The sequence below is a fragment of the Oncorhynchus mykiss genome, chromosome 4 (genome assembly GCF_057628025.1).
Source record: "Oncorhynchus mykiss isolate SJ-2025 chromosome 4, ASM5762802v1, whole genome shotgun sequence".
Lineage (NCBI taxonomy): Eukaryota > Metazoa > Chordata > Actinopteri > Salmoniformes > Salmonidae > Oncorhynchus > Oncorhynchus mykiss.
Window position 1 is genome coordinate 25,043,101 of NC_143025.1, and position 23,167 is coordinate 25,066,267.

Below are 23,167 nucleotides of genomic sequence, written 5' to 3' on the forward strand. Positions count from 1 at the left end.
GTCAGTCTATGTCATGGAAAGAGCAGGTGTTCCTAATGTTTTGTACACTCAGGGTACTGTATGCCCCAACACACTTAAAATTACTTTCTTAATGGTATCATCATTTCACTATTGTCCTGACGATAATTCACTGATTATTGTTCTCAGTCTGAATGCATCCAATCTGGCATAAAGAGTGCAACTGATAACTCGAAGAATAGTATCAGCTTAAAATGTCTGCCAGCAACATCCCAGCTCTGCCAAATCATGCCCATGTGTTTAGGATGCAATTGAGTGTGATTAAAGAAGGAGGGTCAGTGGGAAGAGGGTAGTAGTGAGGCAGTGGAGGCAGGTGACTGGGAGATTAAGAGTATAATTGACCTGATCTCACTTTGCAGCCCATTCACTGCACTTAATTACCCAACTCTCTTGGCACAGACACACTCCACTCTATATGCTGTGTGTGTATCATTGTGTAATGCTTCCTTCATTTGATTCCTCAAGTACAGTGTGTAATCAATTGGGTTCATAAACACAGAACAGGGAATCAGCTGTAAAAGGATGTTTGAGTGCGTCCCACAACACATATCAGACAGTTTTAGTAATGACTGGTAAAAATAGGTGTTTGGGGTAAGGAGAGGTACAACAATGTCTGTGTCCCCAATGACGCAAAGGGTTTATTCAATTCAACCAAGCAAAGGCAAAATCAAACCAATGTATCAAAGGATGACATAACCAGGTCAAATAATAGGCCTATTTTCCCCAATCAGAGGACAGGACATGGTTATAGAGAAACAGATGTGACTCACGTTGTAGAGCACGGTGGTCCAGCCCTCCATGGTGATGCACTGGAAGACAGTGAGCACAGCAAACAGGATGTTGTCAAACTGGGTGATGCCGTCGTTGGGGCCGATCCAGGTGTCATGGCAGGTGTACTTGTCAGGGCACTTCCTTACCCCACACGGGAACTCTGACTCAGACTTGTCCACCGTCTCATTCTCTGACAGGGGGACAAGAGAGAATGAACTTCCTCAACTGGTTCATAATGACCATATTGAGTCAGAGTCCATTAAATGCTCCGCAGGCTAGGCTGGAGATTTAACAAAAGGATGCAAACCAGAAATCCATCTCACTAATCGTGTTTTTCCAATGAGAGATGGGATGACTTTATAGAAATGTCTCACTTGTGAGAAATGACTCGCATCTACTGGAGATGCATGAATAAGTACCACAATATGATGATTATAGTGTAATGCATGACTCAATCAATGACGTGAGCAGCAGTAGCAACTCTCTGTGTAAAAGTCCTTTCTTGAAAGATGACGTTATTATTATGCTATTTGACTTGTGCAATGTGTCATTATAATAAATTGTCTCTCTAAAGCTAATAGTCAGGTAACTAAGGCCCCCTTGTACAGTGAGGTCCCCACATAACCTTTATGATGACATCATCTGAAACATTACACTACAGCTGCACTATTAGAGCTAGAAACACAAGCATTTCACTGCACCAGCGATAATATCTGCAAATCTTTTTACTCAACCAATAAACCTTTGATTTGATTCCAGAACACTCTCCCCTGGCTAGAGTCATGTGACCTAGTCAGCCAATCACAGGCTGTACCTGGTGGGGATCTCAAACCCCCAACATAGTATGTGCTTTAGTTGGACACAGAGGTGCAGAGAGACAGATCACAAGATCTCACCACCTTAACTACACTCATACTGGATATTTCCTGACCAATGACCCAAGCCCAGCACAGTTAATCCCTAACATTGTGTCACTGAGTCATCATAATGCTTTAGCAAATGTACATTATACTAGGGGCATTGGTAGACACAATGTAAGTAACCTAATTTATGTCGTTCTGAATGTTTCTGCTGATCCTACAGCTATTGTATGCAGCAATCATGTGTCTACTGTATACACCAGATTCATGCTGTTAGCACTGAGGCTGTGTGCCCTAGTAGGAAGTACACTGTGGGCAGCTTTCCCTACACTAACATAAATAACATGAGAACAGCTATTTCTGCTAAGCTTCCCAGTAAAGCAATGAAAACCAGCAGGTATCCCAGAAAAGTCCTCAAAATAGCCCACATTAACATATGTAGCTTAAGAAACAAGGTTTGTGAAATCAATAACTTGCTAGTAACAGATGACATTCATATTCTGACTATCTTTGAAACTCACTTAGACAATACATTTGATGATACAGCTGTAGCAATACAAGGTTATAACATTTACAGAAAATAAATGCCAGTAGTGGAGGTGTTGCTGTTCATATTCAGAACCTCATTCCTGTAAAGATTAGCGAGGATATCGTGTTAAATACTGTTGAAGTAATATGGTACAGGTTTATCTGTCTCACCTAAATCCCATTATTGTGGGAAGCTGTTATAGACCACCAAGTGCTAACAATCAGTATCTGGATAATCTGTGTGAAATACTTGATAATGTATGTGATATCAACAGAGAGGTATATTTTCTGGGTGATTTAAATATTGACTGGCTTTCATCAAGCTGCCCACTCAAGAAAAAACATCAAACTGTAACCAGTGCCTAAAACCTGGTTCAGGCTACCAGTCAACCAACCATGGTAGTTACAAACAGCACAGAAATGAAATCATCAACACGTATTGATCACATCTTTACTAATGCTGCAGAAATGTGCCTGTAAGCAGTATCCAGATCCATCGGATGTAGTGATCACAATATAGTACCCATATCTAGGGCCTAATATAGTGTATAAGAGATAATAGAATATGTTTTGTAGTGATTCCTATGTTGTTGATGTAAAGAATATTTGTTGGTCCGTGGTGTGTAATGAGGAGCAACCAGACGCTACATTGACACATTTATGAAATTGCTTATCCCAGTTACTAATAAGCATGCACCCATTAAGAAAATGACTGTAAAAACTGTTACATCCCTGTGGATTGATGAGGAATTGAAACATTTTATGATTGAGAGGGATGAGGCAAAAGGAATGGCAAATAAGTCTGGCTGCACAACCGATTGGAAAACGCACTACAAATTGAGAAATCATGTGAATAAACTGAATAAAAAGAAGAAGAAACTACACTATGAAACAAAGATAAATGACATCAAGTAAAATGACACATAGTAAAAAGCTTTTGAGCGCCTTCAATGAAATTTAGGGGAAAAAGGCCAAATCAGCTCCCTCATTCATTCAATCAGATGGCTCATTCATTACAAAACCGACTGATATGCAAAGTACTTTAAAGATTTTTTAATTGGCACGATTAGAAAACTTAGGCATGACAAGCCAGCAACAAATGCTGACACTACATATCCAAGTATATCTGACCAAATTATGAAAGACAAGAATTGTAATTTTGAATTCCGTAAAGTGAGTGTGGAAGAGGTGAAAAAAGTATTGTTGTCTATCAGCAATGACAAGCCACCGGGGTCTGGATGGACAATTACCGAGGATAATAGCGGAAAATATTGCCACACCTATTTTAAAAAAATATTTTTTATTTATTTAACCTTTATTTAACTTGTCAAGTCAGATAAGAACCAATTCTTATTTACAATGACGGCCCACCAAAAGGCAAAATGCCTCCTGCGGGGACGGGGGTTGGGGTTAAAAATGTAAAATAAAATATAGGACAAAACACACATCACGACAAGAGAGACACTACTACATAAAAAGAGACCTAAGACAACAACATAGCATGGCAGCAACACATGACAACACAGCATGGTAGCAACACAACATGACAACAACATGGTAGCAACACAAAACATGATGCAAACATTATTGGGCACAGACAACAGCACAAAGGGCAAGAAGGTAGAGACAACAATACATCACATGAAGCAGCCACAACTGTCAGTAAGAGTGTCCATGATTGAGTATCTGAATAAAGAGATGGCACTAAAATTGTCCAGTTTGAATGTTTGTTGCAGCTCGTTCCAGTCGCTAGCTACAGTGAACTGAAAAGACGAGCGATCCAGGGATGTGGGTGTTTTGGGGACCATTAACAGAATGTGACTGGCAGAACGGGTGTTGTATGTGGAGGATGAGGGCAGCAGTAGATATCTCAGATACGGGGGAGTGAGGCTTATGAGGGTTTTATAAATAAGCATCAACCAGTGGGTCTTGCAACAGGTATACAGAGATCATCCGTTTACAGAGGAGTATAGAGTGCAGTGATGCATCCTCTAAGGAGCATTGGTGGCAAATCTGATGGCCGAATGGTTAAGAACATCTAGCCACTCGAGAGCACTCTTACCTGCCGATCTATAAATTACATCTCCATAATCTAGCAAGGGTCGGATGGCCATCTGAATCAGGGTTAGTTTGGCAGCTGGAGTCAAAGAGGAGTGATTACGATAGAGGAAACCAAGTCTAGATTTAACCTTAGCCTGTAGCTTTGATATGTGCTCAGCAGAGGATTGCCATATCTTCAATTTAAGCCTACTAGAAAGTGTGTGCCCTCAGGCCTGGAGGGAAGATCATTCAACTACTGTCAGGATTCACCTAGGGGTCATGATTTGGGTCTGTACAAATGTTTGATGTATTAGAATAATTGATTATGCTTATGTTATATTAATAGAATGGAAGGGGTTATAAGACCCCAACCCTCCTTACATTTATAGGGTCCTAACCTACAGATTAACAATATATATATATATATATATTAATTATATAGTTTTAGAATTGTTCCACAGTTGTTTGCTCTTTCTCTCTCTTATAATGTGTGACTGAGACAGAACTCTGCAGGGGAGTGTGGGAGATAAGAGACTACTCAGACATTTCACAATAAATCAACTTTGGGGAGGGGACATTTATTGCCTAGCTTTTATAACAATGAAACTTTATGTTTGTATAGCTATGGGTGCAGGGTTATGGTCTCAGGAGTAAAAAGGTAATGACGTAGTCAGTGACATCACTAAGGCGGGACTTCGGTTTAATAAAACAACTTGAGACCTTGTGTTTGATGCAGAACTTACTCAGCAACATTCGTGCTATGTTCCTGTTTGTCAACTTCTGTCTGCAATTGCATTAATAAAGGTTTTTGAATTATTTAATTAAAGATATTGTCATAATGCTAATTTTACCAATGAGCCAATGATGATTGACAAGGAGGAAAAGAACAAACCTAACACTACCCAAGAATAGTAAAGCCCCCTTTACTGGCTCAAATAGCCGACCAATCAGCCTGTTACCAACCCTTAGTAAAGTTTTGGAAAAAATAGTGTTTAACCAGATACAATGCTATTTTACAACAGACTTTCAGCACGTTTATAGGGAAGGACATTCAACAAGCACAGCACTTACACAAATTACTGATGATTGGCTGGGAGAAATTGTCTGGCCCAGGAGTGTGAAGGTGAACGGAAAGGCAGTGGAGCAACGAACCGCCCTTGCTGTCTCTGCCCCTCTCTCCACCGGGATTCTCTGCCTCTAACCCTATTACAGGGGCTGAGTCACTGGCTTACTGGTGCTCTTCCATGCCGTCCCTAGGAGGGGTGCTTCACTTGAGTGGGTTGAGTCACTGACGTGATCTTCCTGTCTGGGTTGGCATCCCCCCTTGGGTTGTGCCATGGAGGAGATCTTTGTGGGCTATACTCGGCCTTGTCTCAGGATGGTAAGTTGGTGGTTGAAGATATCCCTCTAGTGGTGTGGGGGCTGTGCTTTGGCAAAGTGGGTGGGGTTATATCCTGCCTTTTTGGCCCTGTCCAGGGGTATCATCGGATGGGGCCACAGTGTCTCCTGACCCCTCCTGTCTCAGTCTCCAGTATTTATGCTGCAGTAGTTCATGTGTCGGGGGGCTAGTGTCAGTCTGTTATATCTGGAGTATTTCTCCTGTCTTATCCGGTGTCCCGTGTGAATTTAAGTATGCTCTCTCTAATTCTCTTTTTCTCTCTTTCTTTTTTTCTTTCTCTTGGAGGACCTGAGCCCTAGGACCACGCCTCAGGACTACCTGGCATGATGACTCCTTGCTTTCCCCAGTCCACCTGGCCGTGCTGCTGCTCCAGTTTCAACTGTTCTGCCTGCGGCTATGGAACCCTGACCTGTTCACCAGACATGCTACCTGTCCCAGATCTGCTGTTTTCAACTCTCTAGAGACAGCAGGAGCGGTAGAGATACTCTCAATGATCGGCTATGAAAAGCCAACTGACATTTACTCCTGAGGTGCTGACCTGTTGCACCCTCAACAACTACTATGATTATTATAATTTGACCATGCTGGTCATTTATGAACATTTGAACATCTTGGCCATGTTCTGTTATAATCTCCACCCGGCACAGCCAGAAGAGGAATGGCCACCCCTCATAGCCTGGTTCCTCTCTAGGTTTCTTCCTAGGTTTTGGCCTTTCTAGGGAGTTTTTCCTAGCCACTGTGCATCTACATTGCTTGCTGTCTGGGGTTTTAGGCTGGTTTTCTGTACAGCACTTTGAGCTATCAGTTGATGTAAGAAGGGCTTTATAAATACATTTGATTTGATGATAACATACGCACTATACACACACGCACACATGGATCTTGTGTTGTAGATACGTGGATGTGGAGTATGGGCCTGAGGGCTCACACTTAGTGTGTTGTGAATTCTGTAATCAATGTATTGTAACATTTTTAACATTGTATAACTGCCTTCATTTTGCTGGACCACAGGAAGAGTAGCTGCTGCCTTGGCAACAGTTAATGGGGATCCATAATAAATACAAATACAAATCCTCCACCCTGGACTTCCTAACCGTGTGTTAGTGTGTGGATGACAACACAAGCTCTTTCACCTATTCCATCAATTCACTTCATATTGCTGTCTGTCTGTCTGTCTGTCTGTCTGTCTGTCTGTCTGTCTGTCTGTCTGTCTGTCTGTCTGTCTGTCTGTCTGTCTGTCTGTCTGTCTGTCTGTCTGTCTGTCTGTCTGTCTGTCTGTCTGTCTGTCTGTCTGTCTGTTGTGTGGTAATAAATGTGTGTTTTGTACATCTGTCTCCTACTGCTCATTCACCTTTCTAACCCAAGGGCCATGGCCGATTGTACCTATATCTAAACTGGCACCGCTAGCGGAGTCTATCGCTAGTTGGTGGCACTCTTTGAGATACAGTTAGATACTGTATTAAATCTAATATCTTTGAAATGCAGTAAAGGAATACTAGAAGGCATTATATAACTCTTTAATGTATCAATCCACTGAAACAGTCTGTCAACATCAGAGGACATTTTGTGACCAAGTCAAGCCATGAGTGATATTGAACAAAAGATGAGTTTATGTATTTATCAGGTGAGGACAATCTGTTTGAAAATGTCATTTGAGAGGACAGCTAATTTCATTATCTTCTCTATCTGTGACAACTCAATGCCTATCATGTGAAAAACTGAAGGAAAATATCCCACAGTAAGGTTGTTATAAGACCACACTACCTGAATAACAAATTATGTTCAGGCATTAACCCTTTATGTAGATCTTTGTAAATAGAACTGTGTAACCCACTTAACTATAACATGATCCGTGCAGCGAGGCAATAACATCTATGACTTTATAATTCGTCTAGGTATTGAGCTGCTATATTGTGGGGTTTAATTACATAGGCAGTCATTGTGGCTGTGATTACACTTACAGGTGCAGCCAAGCATGGTATTGTGTGTTTCAGGTCTGTTGCGTAACACAGTTGGGTCGTTCCAAGAAAAGAGTGCCTTTTGCGTATTTTAAGTAGAAATTGTGCACCAATATTGAATTTTAAAAGTATGTTATATAAATTGACCTTAGTTATTTTGTTATGTCTTTGTTTTAGTATGGTCAGGGCGTGAGTTGGGTGGGTTGTCTATGTTCTTTTTTCTATGATTTGGGATTTCTGTGTTTGGCCTGGTATGGTTCTCAATTAGAGGCAGCTGTCAATCGTTGTCCGTGATTGAGAACCATACTTAGGTAGCCTGGTTTCACTTTTGAGTTGTGGGTGCTTGTTTTCCGTGTTAGTGTTTGTGCCGCACGGGACTGTTTTGTTTGTTTCAGTATTTCACGTTATTATTTTGTAGTTTAGTGTTCTTGTTAATAAAGTAACGTTATGGACACTTCCACGCTGCAAATCTCTCTTACTCCTCATCAGAAGAAGAGGACGAGCGTTACATGAACTGCCCTTTAATATAGATCACATGGAGAATTATTAAATCCATTTTTTATGAATAAAGGCTTGTTAAAGTGCAAAATTGTTCCTCTGTCAATCCTGTGCCACTTCTAGGAAGATTTTAACACACTTAAGTTCCACCATCATTGTAAAGCCTTAGTTATTTTGTTGCATAGAGAAAGTAATTTCTGTCAGATGATTATTTATTTCATATGATTAGTGATTCATTTACATATGTCCCTCATTTTAAAGTCAACCCTGTTATGTGAACTGAATTATCTTTTTAATGTCGTGACTCTATTCCTTAAAAATTTTTTTTAGAAAGAAACATTGAACATCTACTAGTCAAATCATAGAGTTAAAGCAGGTGAACTGGTTCTACTCTTTCTGGCCATTTTCTGGTGTTTTGTGGTGGAAAACGGAGTGGGTCGAGCATAACCTGTCAACCCTGTTACCCACAGACAGGCTAGAAATGTTTTAACAATTTCATATTTTGTTGTGAAGCTTGCATTCAATTGCCACTCCCTGTTGCGTACTACAAGCTTCCATTCCCCCTGTCATAAGGGGATTTCTGGCTGATTTAAGAAGAAATCGTCAACCCTGTTACAGTCAACACTGTTACAGTCAACACTGTTACTTTATTTGTCACTTAATAGGCAATTACTAAAGTCATTTTTATATTTACCCTCTTGAGATGGGGAAAAAAAGTGCTCTTCATGACAGAATGTTTATGACAGAAGTTACACTTCCCAAAACAAGGCACCGATTTGGTGGAACGACCCAGCTATTATCAGCCGGACCAGCATTCAGTCCACTGGGCGGGCGGGTGGGAGGAAACAACAGTGAACCATTACAGGACGTTTGTATAGCCTATCATTACAGCTGAGGGAAGCCTCGCAGAAAAGAATCATCTGCTCATTGTATAGACGCAGTATAAGCCTGCTGAGAAATTATCAGCTTGAAGAATGTTTATGATGATGTACCCGAAATGTTTACATATAACAGAGTTAATGATCACCTCAGCACGATATTAATGTAGGTGTTAAAAATATTCATTGAAGCTAGGTGTTTAATTATGCAAGCATAGGCTATATGCAAAGTAAAGGTATAAAATAACACAACAGATTCAGCCTCACATAAAGTGACACTGACTGCTACAGAAGCATCCCAAATTGATATGCAGAACATTGAGTGCCCTGGATTACTGTAGACGTAAGGGGATCTCGCTAAAGCCCACTCTCTATTTGAGTGTGTCCCAAATGGTCCCTATATATTCCCTGGTCAAAATGTGGTGCACTATAAAGGGAATAGGGTGGCCATTTGGGATGCATATTCTGTCTTACCTAGGATATTGGGCATGGGCAGACAGGTGCTGTGGAGCTTCCCGCTGTAGAACTCCAGGCCGATGATGGCAAACATGAGAATGGCGAAGAAGAGCAACAGGCCAATCTGGAGCAGCGGCACCATGGCTTTCATGATAGATTTCAGGACTATCTGCAGGCCTGGTCACACACAGAGAGATAGAGAGACAACCGTCATGTGTCGTCAGTGCCAACAATAAGTCACAGCTCCAAACAATTATGGATGGGAAGTGTGGGAACCACTTAGAGCAGATAGTGTCAGCACTCTCACTTAGACAGCACTCTCACTTTGGATAATACAACACTTCCACGAAGACATTGTTGCCCGTCCTCATTCTGGGAGTGGTTTTCAGTTTGACTCAGTTGTGGTCTGCCAACAAAATAACTAATTAGGAATTAAGTTTACAGACTCCAAAATGAGGTTGGACAGATGTACTGCAAACGCCAGAAGAACAAGTAAAAATACCTATATACTGTACAGAATTCCAAATATATACTGTATATATAGACAGAGCAGATCCATGGACATCCATCCAGTATATGTGATCTGGTGGCGGAGGCTACTCACTGGGGATTCCAGAGACCAGTTTGAGGGGTCTGAGCACACGGACGGCCCTCAGGGTCCGCAGGTCCACTGGGATGTTCATGTGAGCTCCCGCTGTGGCCAGAATCCTGCATATATATATATATATATATACATACATACATACACACACACACACAACAGAGATAATTATTAAATCAGTTATACAGCATTAATATCCCATTAATATTTCAAAGAGAATGTAATATGTGAAACATTATCTGAGTCTGAATCAGGTATTGCATGATACAAAGAAATGCATGATAGATTTCTTTGTGTAGATCCAGGACCCATCATGACTGAACCTATCCCATAGTGGGGGGAGGGGTACTTGTAGATAAAGTACTTGTAGTATTCATCACATCAGTTTCCCAAATAAACATGACACTTCATCATTACACAGTCTGATTGTCTCTAATTAAACTCAGGCAAAGCTGGGCCAATTGTGCACCGCCCTATGGGACTCCCGATCACAGCCAGATGTGATACAGCCTGGATTTGAACCATGGACTGTAGTCTATTTCATTGAGATGTAGTGTCTTAGGATATTAACTTACAAATGTATGAATGAGTAATACTTGAATCTTAAAAACAATGAAATAGCATTGGTCAAGATTCAAGAAACAGGATTGACAGATCAATATTTCAGTGAAATGGTCCATTGGTGTAATTCTGCTCCTACTCTGTTTAAAGCTAACACTCGGCAGCTATCCTAGCACTTAATCTCTGGATCTTATCATCTGAGTCATCTGTCACATGTGTGCAGCTAACCACATTAGTTATATTTTCTCATCAGACTGGAGTACAATGAGACCAGCCATTAAAGATGTGACCCACTCAAAAGGTTCAGGAGCAACAGGGAGGGGAAGGGGCTTCTAGGGTTCAAGCAACCTGGTTTCACTGGTACACCAGGCAGCGAATGCAGGAGAAAACAAGTCCTATTTTTGTCTGCACTGCGTAGGAGGAAGGCACTGACAAATTCTATTTAGGAAATGAAGACTGCAGCTAGTACGAGGAAGAGAGAGAGACAAGGTTCCTGTCTGTGTAAGTGGGCGTTCCCTCTCTCACATGAGCATACGTTCCCGCTCACATGGGAAAGCATCCCCCCCCGCATGCTCAGAAAAAAATAGCCTGTTAGATGTCTTTCTCTCCCCCCTGGATAAATGGTGCAGTCCACAGGCTCCAAGTAAATATCAGCTAGTACCTGGAACAGATGTGAAGCAGCTCATTATAAAATGCAAATGTTATCCTTTCTTTGATGTGCCTCCTAATAGGAGGCAACTTATTGGAGATGCAGTGCAGCAGGTACAATAGATATAAAGGAGGCTGGTGCGTCCTGGCCCCTCCTCTCCTCCTTCATCGCTCCTTCTCTCCTCTACGTTATAGTGGCACTATGCTGTGCACACTTGGGGGGGAACAGAGCCTCCGCCCACTATTTTCACCTCACCCCCTTTCTCTCTTACACACTTCCAGTGAGATCCACTCTACACCATAATAGGAGATCTAGACAACCCACGGTCACCCCTCCCAGTGCTTTTGACCTGGTTCCTTTCTGCCCTTCCCCTCTCTTTGTCCAGATCTGACAGCACGGCAGTGCTGCAGATGATGCAGCTGCAGTAGATATGATGTCATAAAACATAGAAGTGATCCCTTTTTTCAACCATTGTTAGTCCTAAATCTCCATTTTGTAATGTCCTGTTAACTGTGTTACACAGACATAATACAGATTATGTTGAATATGGCACAGATCATAGTCTGAAAAGAAGAGCTACAGCCATATTTTGGTGAGGATTAGCCACGTCTAGGATGTCAGGACACCGGGGTGTCAGCCATTTTAATTAAGACTAAGACTATTACTAAGACTATTAAAATAGCACATCCATACAGAGATGATATTATTCCACCTGGGATGAGCTGAGAACAGACAGAGCCTCCTCCCCTTCACCAAATCATTACCAAATCTGGGCTGCTCTTTAGTTGTTATGGAGACGGGCGAGGGGGGGGGGGGGGGGATCTAGGAGCTAAAAATGTCATCCCCATTTAGTCTGCTGATGGACTTCCTGCTCAGGCAGACACCCTTGTGATTTGTGAGAAGCCAGCCAGGTGAGCTGTATTCTAGTCTGGTCTATATTAGTGGACAGAGAGAGTGGCCACTGGGCAGGTGCACGTGTAGGCTAGGTACATGAGCTTGATGAGACAAAGTTACTGCCTTCCAGTCCCATTCAACAGAAGACATTATAAAATAAAGAGCAAATCTATGTGGGTGGTGCACATTTCTACAATTGAGTATTCCATTCAGCAAATACAGTTTACACAACAAAATTCAGAGGCAACAGCGTTAGTTTTTTAAAACGTTGTCAGCTTGGGAGCATAATGCGGCATGTTAAAACCCTGTGAGGAGTAAGGACACTGTGGGAGGCTTTAGAAGGAATGGAGGCTCTTTCTTTGTGCTAGAAAGCAGAGCAGTGTGGGAGTACCTCAGCAGCACAAAGCCTGGGTAAGGACAAATCCACTGTCAGTTTCACTGCATGCCAGGGAACATCTACTGTCACTGACTTTACTACATCATGCCAGAAAACAAAAGCTGTTCACTTTGGCACTCAGCTGCAGAATTCACACTCATTACTGATCCTATACTTCTCCATGTCTGATAATTATCTGCTGGTGTCAACAATGTGACACAACTGTAAATCCATAGACAAGTAACTGCCATAACACTTCACATGACAGTGACATAAAGTACAGATGTAAGATCTTAAAGGGATACTTTGGGATTTTGGCAATGAGGCCCTTTATCTACTTTCCCAGAGTCAGATTAACTTGTGGCTACCATTTGTATTTTTCCGTGTGCAGTTTGAAGGAAGTTGCTAACTAGCGCTAGCACAGTTGCTAACTAGCAATAAGGTATCTATAGGTATCTGCAGATACCTATAGACTTTCAGTCATTGCACTAACGCGAGTTAGCATTAGCTTGCGAAACTACCTCTAACTTCCTTCATACTGGACACAGAGACATAAAGATGGTATCCACAAATTAATCTGACTCTGGAGAAGTATTGTACATGCTGGACCTCATTGCCAAAATCCCGACGTATCCCTTTAATTTGAGCCAGTTTGCTACAGCAGGAAAATAATCCTGCAGCAACATGAAATATGAATTATTATGCAGATTATAATTAATTGTCACGTCGTGTATGTAGGTGGCAGGAAAGTCAAGCGCAGGAGAATTAAACTTGGTATAAATGGAGTATTTTAATAACTTAAAACAAACTCCAAAACCAAAGTCCATAGTAAAATAAATGTGGGTACAAAAACCCGTCGCACACCAATCCATAAAACATCAACATAACAATAAACAATCTCTGACAAGGACATGAGGGGAAACAGAGGGTTAAATACACAACAATTAATGAATGGGATTGGAACCAGGCGTGTAAGAAGACCAGACAAAACCAATGGAAAATGAAACATAGATCAATGATGGCTAGAAGACCGGTGACGTCGAACCGCCGAGCACCGCCCGAACAAGGAGAGGCATCGACTTCGGCAGAAGTCGTGACATTAATAGACATTTTTATAGGGGTTGATACATTTTTTGTAAGGGAAAATCAAGTCTATTTCAAAGTGAAAATTACAAACTTCGGAAGCCTTTTAAACCTGAAATACACTACAAATTATACAATAGCTGCATTTCAGAAAAGTTATCCAGCAACAGGGTGCTCAAATGACAATCCTTCATCTGTAATACATAAGTCATAATGCTATCAATATCATGACATGGTTGACACCTGTCACTAGCATTATGTCAAATGATAGACAGCTGTCATTTCTCGAGGCCAAATCTAGGTTAGGAAGTTATCTAACTGACAACTTTTATCTTGAGGACATGGAGAGTTCAGCTGTATCATTGACATCTTTGCTTTTGATAAATCGCTGTAACTAAGGTCTACCTTTATGCCGTCACTGTTTCTACAAGACACCCGTTATGTTTGCCCATGATGGTGTGCTGTGTGGAGCATGCTGCTGGGCCCCTTTATAGCCTGAGACAGAGGCAACAAACCCTGTCTGTCTCAGTCAGTCAGTCTGCCTGACCCTGGGCTGTTCTCATGATAACATCCTGCCCACACTAGTCACAAAAACAGCTCTACATCCAAAATGCAATACCCTATTTCTGACTCACATGGCAAGACTTTGTGTGATCGTGGTGACCAGATTTGGTGGTGGGGAATCCAAGACTCTCGAAGACATAGCCAATCACTAATAAGACATATGGACCAGTAACAAATATAGCTAAACTTTACTGTACTGTGTACAATGTATATGTTGGCCACATTCAATAGTGTGTTCAATAGTGTGTGTACTCTACTGTATAGTCTCTCATCAACCCTCATCAACCCTGTTCCTTTTACGCTGTGTCTTATCAATCATTCACCAGATCTATTATTCATCTTGGCTAAAGAGCAAACACTTAGCTAATTGTCACACATCCAATTCGGACAGCTGGTGACAGACACCTAAGGACAGTTAGACAACAGAGATGCAAAAGTGTAAAGGATTGCACCTCGATTTGACATTAGTAAACTGGAGCTTGCTGATTATTTCCAAACACTGTGCTAAGCCTTGGGCATAGATTCACTGGGGATTTCATAGGAGCTCATTACCAATATTTGTACCTTATAAAGGAGAAGTGCATCTAGACATCTTGTAATCCGCGTTCATATTCATCACTTCATTTTGTGGAAAATATTTGTCTATTCTCAGAATGTAGGTTGACTTTTATAACACAAAATAACATACCATTCAATGTGTTATGTGAATTATATCACTGTGTATTTATAGTCAGAAAACACTGACACGTGACAGTTTCTAAGCACCTTAAACAGTTCTGAATCTATCTGGATGAGCATTTTCTCTCTGGCAGCCATCTGTTGGGAAACACAGTTTGTTACACCAGGATGCCATGATGAAATCATGTTTTCTTAGAAACAAATTGTATTCTCAGGCATCTTACGCCAGAGGTTACCGTATCACTTAGGAGCCTACAACGCTACATTGCACTCCATACTTACCCAGCAGGGTGAGGTAATGCACACTCTTCCTCCACTGCGTAACCACCACATGCACACTTCAAAGGGCCTTTCATTTCATCATCTCTGATGGTAAGGACTTCTTCACATCTCTCTGTATCATAAGGAACCTACGACCCTGGCCTCACCCCTGGACCAGAGCTAATGCATAATACAACTGCAGGGATAACACCATGTCACTTTTTTTAATGAACCTTTATTAAACTAGCAAAGTCAGTTAAGGACAAATTCTTATTTACAATGATGGCCTACTGGGGAACAGTGGGTTAACTGCCTTGTTCAGGGGCAGAACAACAGATTTTTACCTTGTCAGCTCAGGGATTCAATCCAGGAACCTTCCAGTTACTGGCCCAACGCTCTAACCACTAGGCTACCTGCTGCTGCTAAATGAAAACCTTTTATTGCATGGGGTCTCAGGCTCTGACTGACCCAGCATGTGGGAACTTGATCTACACCCAGGGATGCCAGCCCTTTCTGAAAGTCCAGGAGTGGGCAGCTATCAAAGGACATGATGATGTGTGTGTAGCAGCAGTGAGCCTGTACCACCTCCATGTGCCTAGGTACATTTGATCTCAGTGTCCCCCAAACACAGCCCATCTATCTACAGTACTCCCCTTTACACACTGGATATCAATTTGTTCAATTTAGTTGCTTGTCACAGATACTACAGCCAATAATGAAAAATGTTTAGCTCCGTATAAACTTCAAAGGAGTTAGAGAAGGCATCCTGCAGAAGTGAAAAGGCAATTTCACCACAATGGGCCATTTGATGCTCCCTGCGGGTACATTTCAGTAAATACCTTTTGTCCCAGTGAAACACTGTGGCTCCAAAACAATGACAACAGCACACATTCATACAAGAAATGGGAGAACAGGGAGTTACCTTAAAATTGCTTTTCCACAAACAAACACCACAGGGAATCAAATGACAGAGAGATAATTTGGGATGCTATAGATGTTAATTATCCTTGGCAGATAGCATCTGTCTTTGTTTGTCTGATTAAGAGGTAAATTGAAGACAAACCGTAGTAAAGATTTACAGTACAGCAATCTGGTTTCCCTTTCAGCTGGATACAAATGAAATAACCCACATAGAAAAAACAGTCATCTCCTAAATTATTGGCACCCTTGATGAAGATGAGCAAAACAGACTGTAGAAAATGAATAATACAAATACTGCGCAATATTGTATGCTCCAAAAAAAATGAAATTATATTATTTTATATTAATGCAATTGTTCAGAGAAAAAATATTTGGTTTAACCCATAAGAGTCTAAGCCCTGTCTAAGCGGGGTGGAAGGGGGTTCTACTAATAACAGATTCACTACATGGAACAACAGAAAGCCCCCCCAATAAAATCTAAAGGAAGTTAGCATGCCAGCCTGCCGAAACTGCCCCTTTTGAGCAAACTGTATAAATGATGGGTTAAGAAAAAGCACATCAGACCAGAAACACGTGAAGCTGCAGCTGCACGTTTAAAGTGGTTTGAACTTTGAATCTCAAAATGAGGTAGAGATGTTAAACTCACCAACCGGACAATCACTGGTACGCTGATTAGCTGTCCGAAGTAAAGTATCTTCGAAAGCAAATTTAAGTAGGACCATTCTGTTACTCTGCTCAAACCATCGTATTATGCTACTCTCATCACCCCACAGCGTATCGATACGCTGGCTAGCCTATCTTCAAAGAAGCATCTTCAAGAGTAAATGGAAGGAAAGTCAACTCTGTCACCTGATACTCCTAATCTTACCTCATTTGCACAGACTGTATATAGATTTTTTCTATTGTGTTATTGACTGTATGTTTGTTTATTCCATGTGTAACTCTGGGTTGTTGTTTGTGTCGCACTGTATGCTTTATCTTGGCCAGGTCGCAGTTGTAAATGAGAACTTGTTCTCAACTGGCCTACCTGGTTAAATAAAATATTAAATAAAAAAATTATAAATAAAAATACCGGACAACTACAGAGAAGGACAAGAGACGAAGACTCATCATAACCATTTCGGACAATCAGAGCCTTACAATCGTGCTGCGAAAAGGCCCCCTTTCCAAACTCCCTTTCCAAGGCTGCCCTGTTCCCTGAGAGATATCGGCTAACCCAGGCATTTCACGTAAATACAATCATGATTTCTTACTCAAAGCGGGTGGCAATTCGTGTGCAAAGTGTGTGGTTACTGTAAGTGAGAGTAGTTTCTGAATGTACCAATGTTAACTGTCTCTGTCCCTCTCTCTGTCCCTCTCCATCTCTTAACAAGCAGCCATGTTGTTATCATTCCGCTAGGGACCTGTTTAAGCTTATTAAGTCTCCAGTCAATAACCAATGCATAGTGTGTATGTTATTCCTGTGTTCCCATTTAATTCGGGACATGGTAACTCTTTAAACAACCACTCTCGTGGTTCCCCAGATCCTAATGAGTTAATTGTTACATTAGTAATTTAATCAGGTAACAATTAAACATAGTTAGGTAAGTAGATAAATAACAGTCTTCAGATTAATGTTAAAGTCATGTCACAACAGGAGTCAAATTAATGTGTAGCCCAAACTGTTCAACGCTACAGACAGAAGTTGGCAGATCGGCTGTTCCCGACTACAGTCGAGTCCCAAGACGCTTCGGACGCTACAGACGATTTTGTGAGAAGACCGATTTTTGGGACGTCTCATGGTCTGATAAACACTGCTCTGCCAACTTTCACTGTAGATGCGGAAGTGCAACATCGGCGGATGTGGTGGATTGAGACGCATCCATTGCAAAAAAACATATCTCCAGTTTAAACTGGCAGATTTTTTCCCCAATTCAGGAAACTAGGCGTATGTCGCAAGTCACGACTTCACAGGAGAGCTGTTGTCACGTTCTGACGTGTGTTTTTGTGTTTTCATTGCTTTAGTGTTGGTCAGGACGTGAGCTGGGTGGGCATTCTATGTTGTGTATCTAGTTTGTCCGTTTCTATGTATGGCCTGATATGGTTCTTAATCAGAGGCAGGTCTAGGTCATTGTCTCTGATTGGGAACCATATTTAGGTAGCTTGTTTTGTGTTGGGGTTTGTGGGTGGTTGTTTCCGGTCTTTGTGTTCTCTGCACCAGATGGGACTGTTTTGGGTTTTGCCACGTTTGTTGTTTTGTAATTGTGTTCATGTTGAGTTTCTCATATTAAAAACCATGAACTCTAACCACGCTGCATTTTGGTCCTCCTCTCCTTCGACGGAAGAAAACCGTTACAGCTGTTTGAATGTAAACATTTTTTTTGCATAAAAATTTGAGTTACAACATGGCTGGATATTTAAGTAGTATACACTCAGTATAACAAACATTAAGAACACCTTCCTAATATGGAGTTGCACAACCTTTTTCCCTCAGAACAGCCTCAATTCATCAGGGCATGGACTCTACAAGGTGTCAAAAGTGTTCCACAGGGATGCTGGCCCATGTTGAATCCAATGCTTTCCACAGTTGTGTCAAGTTGACTGGATGTCCTTTGGGTGGTGGACCATTCTTGATTACACACGGGAAACTGTTGAGCGTGAAAAACCCAGCAGCGTTGCAGTTCTTGACACAAACCGGTGCGCCTGGCACCGACTACCATACCCCGTTGAAAGAAACGTAAATATTTTGTCTTGCCCATTCACTCTCTGAATGGCACGTCATGACGTTGCCCTCTTTGGGTACAGCGAGTACCATCCCCCTCTCTCTGCACCATCCCCCTCTCTCTCTCTCTCCTACACCCAGGCTGCTGTTAGGCAGGTCATAAATTCCTGGAGGAGATTCTTCCTCATGGCCAGACAGTATAGAGAGAGAGTGCGTTTTCATAGAGAGAATAAAGGAACTTCTTCCACCTCACAGAACTTGAGAACTGAACAATATTCATGTTCTGGAGAATATAAATGGTCAGTGAAGTAGCTAGCTACGAACTGGTCCGTTTGGTACAATTTTGTGAAACTCATGAGAGACAATACATCCACATTACCATAACCCTGTTTATAGAGTCTCAGTTATGAGGTCTGCATCTAATTATTGTATAAAATGAATGAGTTAAGATGATACTATTTGTGAAATGATGTGATGCTATGTAATGATGTTGATGTGAGAGAAGTGTATTTCTGTTTAAAGTTTCACTAAGTCATTGGCCTGCCCCCAGGGGCAGAGACAGGACCTGGCGTCATGGGACAGCCCTTTCTATGTTCCAAATAAAAAACCCACCTGGGTTTTCCCACTGCAGACCAAGCTTACCTCGATTACCGAGAGGGCTAAGGTTTGAGTATAGACCATGCTTCTCTCAATTTTGAGAGGGCTAATGTTTGAGTAGAGACCAGCTTACCTCGATAACCATGAGAGGGCTAAGGTTTCAGACGATTGCTTGGTTAAACTCGGAGACTATCGAACCGACAGAATAAGAACAAATCTTTGATACTAATTACTAGTCTGCAGCTAGGAATTCGGTATCATTGAACGCGAAGATCGACAATCGCCGAAACATCTATCCTATAACCACATTGCTGAATGTTACTCTGAACTTTCCATTCTAAACACGGCAGAGATAGAGAGGGCGGACAAACTCTCCAACAGAAACAAACTTTCCAACAGAGATCACGGCGACACACTAAGCGTAAATATATATATTGATTGCAATTATTCCCTAATGAGTGAGCGTTCATGTGCAAAGGATTAGCATTTCAGTTGTTAGAATTATCACTTTATCTTTGTCTTTTATCTCAGTCGACCCCCACTTCCCTTTTGTTCACCAAGCCGCGATACCGGTTTATCCCACTAGGGAAACTCCGCTATTATTTCCTTGGAACTATATCTACTGTTTGTTTGTGTGCATTTCTGTGATTATTTACTTAGTAAATAAATGATTTAAGACAATTGATGTATGGATGACTCATAGTGAAGACTGGGTTCGTGCAGATAACCAACAATTTACGACGTTTGGAATGAGACTAATGTGAGGTAAAGAATATTTCATTAATTGGGACACTAATTGATCAGATATTAAAATATCTGAAAGTTGTATTTAGGAAAATTATAACTTTGTAATCTGAATATTTTCCTTGGTGCCCCAACTTCCTAGTTAATTACAGTTACATGATTAATTTAATCACATAATAATAATTACAGAGAATTTTTGATAAAAATAAGTCTTCAATTTAATGATGCCAAAGACACGACACACACATACACAATCCATGTCGCAATTGTTTCAAGGCTTAAAAATCCTTCTTAAACCTGTCTCATCCCCCTTAATCTACACTGATTAAAGTGGATTTACCAAGTGACACCAATAAGGGATCATAGCTTTCACATGGATTCACCTGGTCAATCTACACTACATTGCCAAAAGTGTGTGGACGCTCAAAATCATGGGTATTAATATGGAGTTGGTCCCTCCTTTGCTTCTATAACAGCCTCCACTATTCTGGAAAGACTTTCCACTAGATGTTAGAACATTGCTGTGCGGACTTGCTTCCATTCAGCCACAAGAGCATTAGTGAGGTCGGGAGATTAGGCCTGGCTCGCAGTCTGTGTTCCAATTCATCCCAAAGGTGTTCAATGGGGTTAATGTCAGGGCTCTGTGCAGGCCAGTCAAGTTCTTCCACACCGATCTCAACAATCCATTTCTGTATGGACCTCACTTTGTGCACTGGGGCATTGTCATGATGAAACAAGAAAGGACATTCCTCAAACTGTTGCCACAAAGTTGGAAATACAGAATCGTCTAGAATGTCATTGTATGCTGTAGTGTTAAGATTTCCCTTCACTGGAACTAAGGGGCCTAGCCCGAACCATGAAAAACAGTCCAAAACACAACCCAACCAAGCCGCACTGCTTCGTAACACAGCACGCCTCCAACCTGGAGGCCTGCCGCACCAATGTGTCGTAGGAAACACTGTGCACCTGGCGACCCGGGCCTTCACAGGAGTCGCTATTGCGCGATGAGACAAGGATGTCCCTACCGGCCAAACCCTCCCTAACCGGGACAACGCTAGGCCAATTGTGCGTCGCCCCAGGGACCTCCCGATCGCGGTCGGCTGCTACAGAGCCTGGGCGCGAACCCAGAGTCTCTGGTGGCACAGCTGACCACTGCGCCACCCGGGAGGCCAGACAGACAATTTTTATGTGTTACGAGCTTCAGCATTCGGCGGTCCTGTTCTGTGAACTTGTTTTTTCCTACCACTTAGAGGCTGAGCCGTTGTTGCTCTTATATGTTTCCACTTCACAATAACAGCACAGTTGACCTCTAGCAGGGCAGAAAATTGACAAGCTGACTTGTTGGAAAGGTGGCATCCTGTGACGGTGCCATGTTGAAAGTCACTGAGCTCTTCAGTAAGGGCCATTCTACTGCCAATGTTTGTCTATAGAGATTAAATGGCTGTGTGCTCGATTTTATACACCTTTCAGCAATGGGTGTGGCTGAAATAGCTGAATCCACTAATTTGAAGGGGTGTCCACATACTTTTCATCAAGTAGTGTATGTCACAGAAAGAGCAGGTGTCCTTAAAGTTTTGTAGACTCAGTATATGTTGACCACTGAGACCAGATGGGTTACTTAAATTCAATATACTGGTCATATCTATTCTAGTTCAGGGCACTACAGCTTTTAGAGGAGACCACAGAGAGACTGAGCAAAGGCAAGAGGAGAATAATTCAATACTGTATGTGATTAATCTGCCTTCACCTTTATCTCTGAGGATATAAACTGATTTAGGTCATTACCACTTTGAAACAATGCAAGGTGACAAAGAGCAGAGGACAGAAAATGGGACCTTTTACTACATGGCTGGATATTTTTAAAGTATTATACACTGAAAATACCAAACATTAGTAACCACACACCATTTTGCCCTCAGAACAGTCTGAATTCGTTGGGCTATAGACTCTACAAGGCGTTATAAGCATTCCACAGGGATGCTGGCCCATGTTGATTCCAATGCTTCCCACAAGTTGGCTGGATGTCCTTTGGGTGGTGCACCATTGTTGAGACACACAGGAAACTGTTGAGTGTGAAAATATCAGCAGCGTTGCGGGTCTTGACACAAACCGGTGTGCCTGGCACCTATTACTATACCCTGTTCAAAGGCACTTAAATAATTTGTTTTGCCCATTCCCCCTCTGAATGGCACACATACACAATCCATGTCGCAATTGTCTCAAGACTTACAAATCCTTCTTTAACCTGTCTCCTCCCCTTCATCTACGCTGATTGAAGTGGATTTAACAAGTGACATCATTAAGGGATCATAGCTTTCACCTGGATTCACCTGGTCAGTCTATGTCTATTGAAGATGGCACCGAAGAACATGGCTGACGTTTTACATTCTCCCAACCAATTGTGCTATTTTGTTAGTTTTTTGCATTTTGTGTAACTTATTTTTTTAAACATATTTTGTACATAATGTAGCTGCTACCGTCTCCTATGACCGAAAATAACTTCTGGACATCAGAACAGCGATTACTCACCTGGACTGGAACAGTCGTTTCCTTTTAAGAGTCCTACGACAAGCATATACAGTTGAAGTCTGAAGTTTACATACACTTAGGTTGGAGTGATAGAAACTCATTTTTCAACCACTCCACAAATTTCTTGTTAAGAAACTATAGTTTTGGCAAGTCAGTTAGGACATCTACTGCATGCATGATGCAAATAATTTTTCCAACAATTGTTTACAGACAGATTATTTCACTTACAATTCACTGTATCACATATCTAGTGGGTCAGAAGTTTACATACACTAAGTTGACTGTGCTTTCAAACAGCTTGGAAAATTCCAGAAAATTATGTCATGGCTTTAGAAGCTTCTGATAGGCTAATTGACATCATTTGAGTAAATTGGAGGTGTACCTGTGGGTGTATTTCAAGGCCTACCTTCAAACCTCAGCTTGACATCATGGGAAAATCAAAAGAAATCAGCCAAGACATCAGAAAAAAGATTGTAGACCTCCACTAGTCTGGTTCATCCTTGGAAGCAATTTCCAAACGCCTGAAGGTACCACATTAATCTGTACAAACAATAGTACGCAAGTATAAGCAAAATGGGACCACGCAGCAGTCATACCGCTCA

At 41.6% G+C, this 23,167-nt stretch overlaps 1 protein-coding gene across 1 annotated transcript in view; it reads right to left on the minus strand.

The window, feature by feature from the left end:
- The window catches only part of LOC110522764 (voltage-dependent R-type calcium channel subunit alpha-1E), a 110,621-nt gene that overhangs the window by 58,919 nt on the left and 28,535 nt on the right, over positions 1-23,167 (minus strand). Inside the window, exons 4-6 of the mRNA XM_090231594.1 lie at positions 10,011-10,114; positions 9,425-9,583; positions 789-979 (exon numbers count right to left, since the gene is read on the minus strand). Coding sequence (XP_090087720.1) covers positions 789-979; positions 9,425-9,583; positions 10,011-10,114 — 454 coding nt within the window. The remainder of the gene's footprint in view (positions 1-788; positions 980-9,424; positions 9,584-10,010; positions 10,115-23,167) is intronic.